This window comes from Mizuhopecten yessoensis, unplaced genomic scaffold (genome assembly GCF_002113885.1).
Source record: "Mizuhopecten yessoensis strain PY_sf001 unplaced genomic scaffold, ASM211388v2 scaffold6211, whole genome shotgun sequence".
Taxonomy (NCBI): Eukaryota; Metazoa; Mollusca; class Bivalvia; order Pectinida; family Pectinidae; genus Mizuhopecten; species Mizuhopecten yessoensis.
Genome location: NW_018406436.1, coordinates 1,298,828 through 1,302,078, shown reverse-complemented (window position 1 = coordinate 1,302,078; position 3,251 = coordinate 1,298,828). Strand labels below are relative to the sequence as shown.

General features: G+C 39.9%; 1 protein-coding gene across 2 annotated transcripts in view; it reads right to left on the bottom strand.

Moving 5' to 3' along the window:
• LOC110451828 (guanine nucleotide-binding protein G(i) subunit alpha-like) overlaps positions 1–3,251 on the bottom strand; it is a 41,714-nt gene that overhangs the window by 16,336 nt on the left and 22,127 nt on the right. For both annotated transcript variants that reach the window (XM_021500036.1, XM_021500037.1), the window contains one exon: positions 1,122–1,263. In XM_021500036.1, the coding sequence (XP_021355711.1) occupies positions 1,122–1,263 (142 nt within the window). The remainder of the gene's footprint in view (positions 1–1,121; positions 1,264–3,251) is intronic.

Here is a 3,251-nt window from a genome sequence, read left to right as displayed (position 1 = left end):
AACTGAACCTAGGTGGATACTTGGGCGTAATTCTAACTGTAACCACATGCAGGGAGTGTTACCACATGCAGGGAGTGTTAACCACAGGCAGGGAGTGTAACCACAAACAGGGAGGGTAAACCACAGGCAGGGAGTGGCTACCACAGGCAGGGAGTGTTAACCAGAGGCAGGGAGGGTTAACCACAGGCAGGGGGGGTTTACCACAGGCAGGGAGTGGAAACCACCGGCAGGGAGTGTAACCACAGGCAGGGAGGGTAACCACAGGCAGGGGGGGTTTACCACAGGCAGGGGGGGTTAACCAAAGGCAGGGAGGGTTAAACACAGACAGGGAGTGTAAACCACAGGCAGAGAGTGTTAACCACAGGCAGGGAGTGTTTACCACAGGCAGGGAGTGTTAACCACAGGCAGGGAGTGTTAACCACAGACAGGGAGTGTAAACACAGACAGGGAGTGTAAACCACAGGCAGGGAGTGTATCCACAGGCAGGGTGTGTTTACCACAGGCAGGGAGTGTTTACCACAGGCAGGGAGTGTAAACCACAGGCAGGGAGTGTTTACCACAGGCAGGGAGTGTAAACCACCGGCAGGGAGTGTAACCACAGGCAGGAAGTGTTAACCACAGGCAGGGAGTGTAACCACAGGCAGGGAGTGTTAACCACATGCAGGGAGTGTAACCACATGCAGGGAGTGTTAACCACAGGCAGGGAGTGTAACCACAGGCAGGCATTGTAAACCATAGGCAGGGATTGTTTACCACAGGCAGGGAGTGTAAACCACAGACAGGGAGTGTTTACCACAGACAGGGAGTGTTTACCACAGACAGGGAGTGTTAACCACAGGCAGGGAGTGTACCACAGGATGGGAGTGTCAACCAAAGACAGGGAGTGTTAACCACAGACAGGGAGTGTTAACCACAGGCAGGGAGTGTTTACCATTAGGCTAAATCCGCTCATATTGATGAATAATTTGTTTGTCATTCGTAAAAAAAATATATAAGTTTAAAGACTGGTAGGCATGCTGGAGAATTGCGACTATCAAAGGGTTCATTTAATGTGTTTTTCGTTAGTTTGCCCTGTTGTTGCTGTCTTTCTACCTGTTTCATTCTATCATGTACAAATGTACCTCTCGATCCGAGTTGGCAAAGCTGATGCCCAGGTCCATCATAGCCCTAATTATAGCGATGATTGAGACACAGGTATTACTGAAGACAACGGGCTTATACAGGAGACATTCCTCCTTGGAATATCCGTCTTCGTGTATGATCCTGAAATGAGGAACCCTGGTTAATACAACAGGACGACTGTCAACAAGTTCAAATTAAAAATAGTTATATGTTTATCAATGCAACCCTGTTTGCCATAAAAACAACAGTATTAAACATATAAAGCTGTTTATACATGTGATACGACTTTCATATACGTATGATTCATAGATATATACATTTGTATGTAGATAAATACGACAAAACAACCACCATCGAGCGACATCAGGAAGAGATTAATACCAATGGATCGGGATAGTAAACGTCAGTGAGCCACATGTAGAACAACTCCGAGATGAATTAGTCACGGGAGGAGTCCCACTAATACCTTCACTGGAACATAACGGACCAGCTTGATTTCATAAAGAAATATCTATACTAAGACCATCGTGAAGTAGGGTTATTGTTTTGATCCGTCAATCCCTATATAAGCACATGACTGGGTGAAGTCGAAAGAGGGGCGACATGTTATTTTATACCGGTCATATACAGCTGTAACGCTGACGCTCTAGTTTTGTATTATATGATAGTTACACAAACATCATACATGTATTTATGAAGCTAGCATTGCGAAAGTAGGTCACAGCTTTCTAGTTTAAAATAACCTATAACAGATGTTTTGAAACAGTTTTTGATGCAATTAAAACATTTGTGTTTGCATCTGTACCTGTATCTGTCTTCAAGTTTATGTTCTCGCTCATTACATTATCACATAAAAGCCTTAAAAGGAAAAGTTTGATCAGTTTCTGGCATAAAATTTGCCAGTTAGGTAGGTCTTATATATCCCCATATCTAAACATAGTCTATCCCATATATATCCCCATATCTAAACATATTCTATCCCTTATATATCCCAATATCTCAACATAGTCTATCCCTTATATATCCCCATATCTAAATATAGTCTATCCCTTATATATCCCCATATCTCAACATAGTCTATCCCCCATATATCCCAATATCTAAACATATTCTATCCCATATATATCCCCATATCTAAACATAGTCTATCCCTTATATATCCCCATATCTAAATATAGTCTATCCCTTATGTATCCCCATATCTCAACATAGTCTATCGCTTATATATTCCCATATCTAAACATAGTCTATCCCTTATATATCCCCATATCTAAACATAGTCTATCCCTTATATATCCCCATATCTAAACATATTCTATCCCATATATATCCCCATATCTAAACATAGTCTTTCCCTTATATATCCCCATATCTAAACATAGAAACATAGTCTTTCCCTTATATATCCCCATATCTAAACATAGTCTATTTCTTATATATCCCCATATCTAAACATAGTCTTCCCTTATGTATCCCCATATCTCAACATAGCCTATCGCTTATATATTCCCATATCTAAACATAGTCTATACCTTATATATCCCCATATCTAAACATATTCTATCCCATACATATCCCCATATCTAAACATAGTCTTTCCCTTATATATCCCCATATCTAAACATAGAAACATAGTCTTTCCCTTATATATCCCCATATCTAAACATAATCTATCCCTTATGTATCCCCATATCTCAATATAGTCTATCGCTTATATATTCCCATATCTAAACATAGTCTATCCCTTATATATCCCCATATCTCAACATAGTCTATGTCTATTCCTTATATATCCCCATATCTAAACATAGTCTATCCCTTATGTATCCCCATATCTCAACATAGTCTATCGCTTATATATCCCCATATCTAAATATAGTCTATCCCTTATATATCCCCATATCTAAACATATTCTATCCCATACATATCCCCATATCTAAACATAGTCTTTCCCTTATATATCCCCATATCTAAACATAGTCTATCTCTTATATATCCCCATATCTAAACATAGTCTATCCCTTATATATCCCCATATCTCAACATATTCTATCCCTTATATATCCCCATATCCAAACATAGTCTATTCCTTATATATCCCCATATCTAAACATAGTCTATCCCTTAT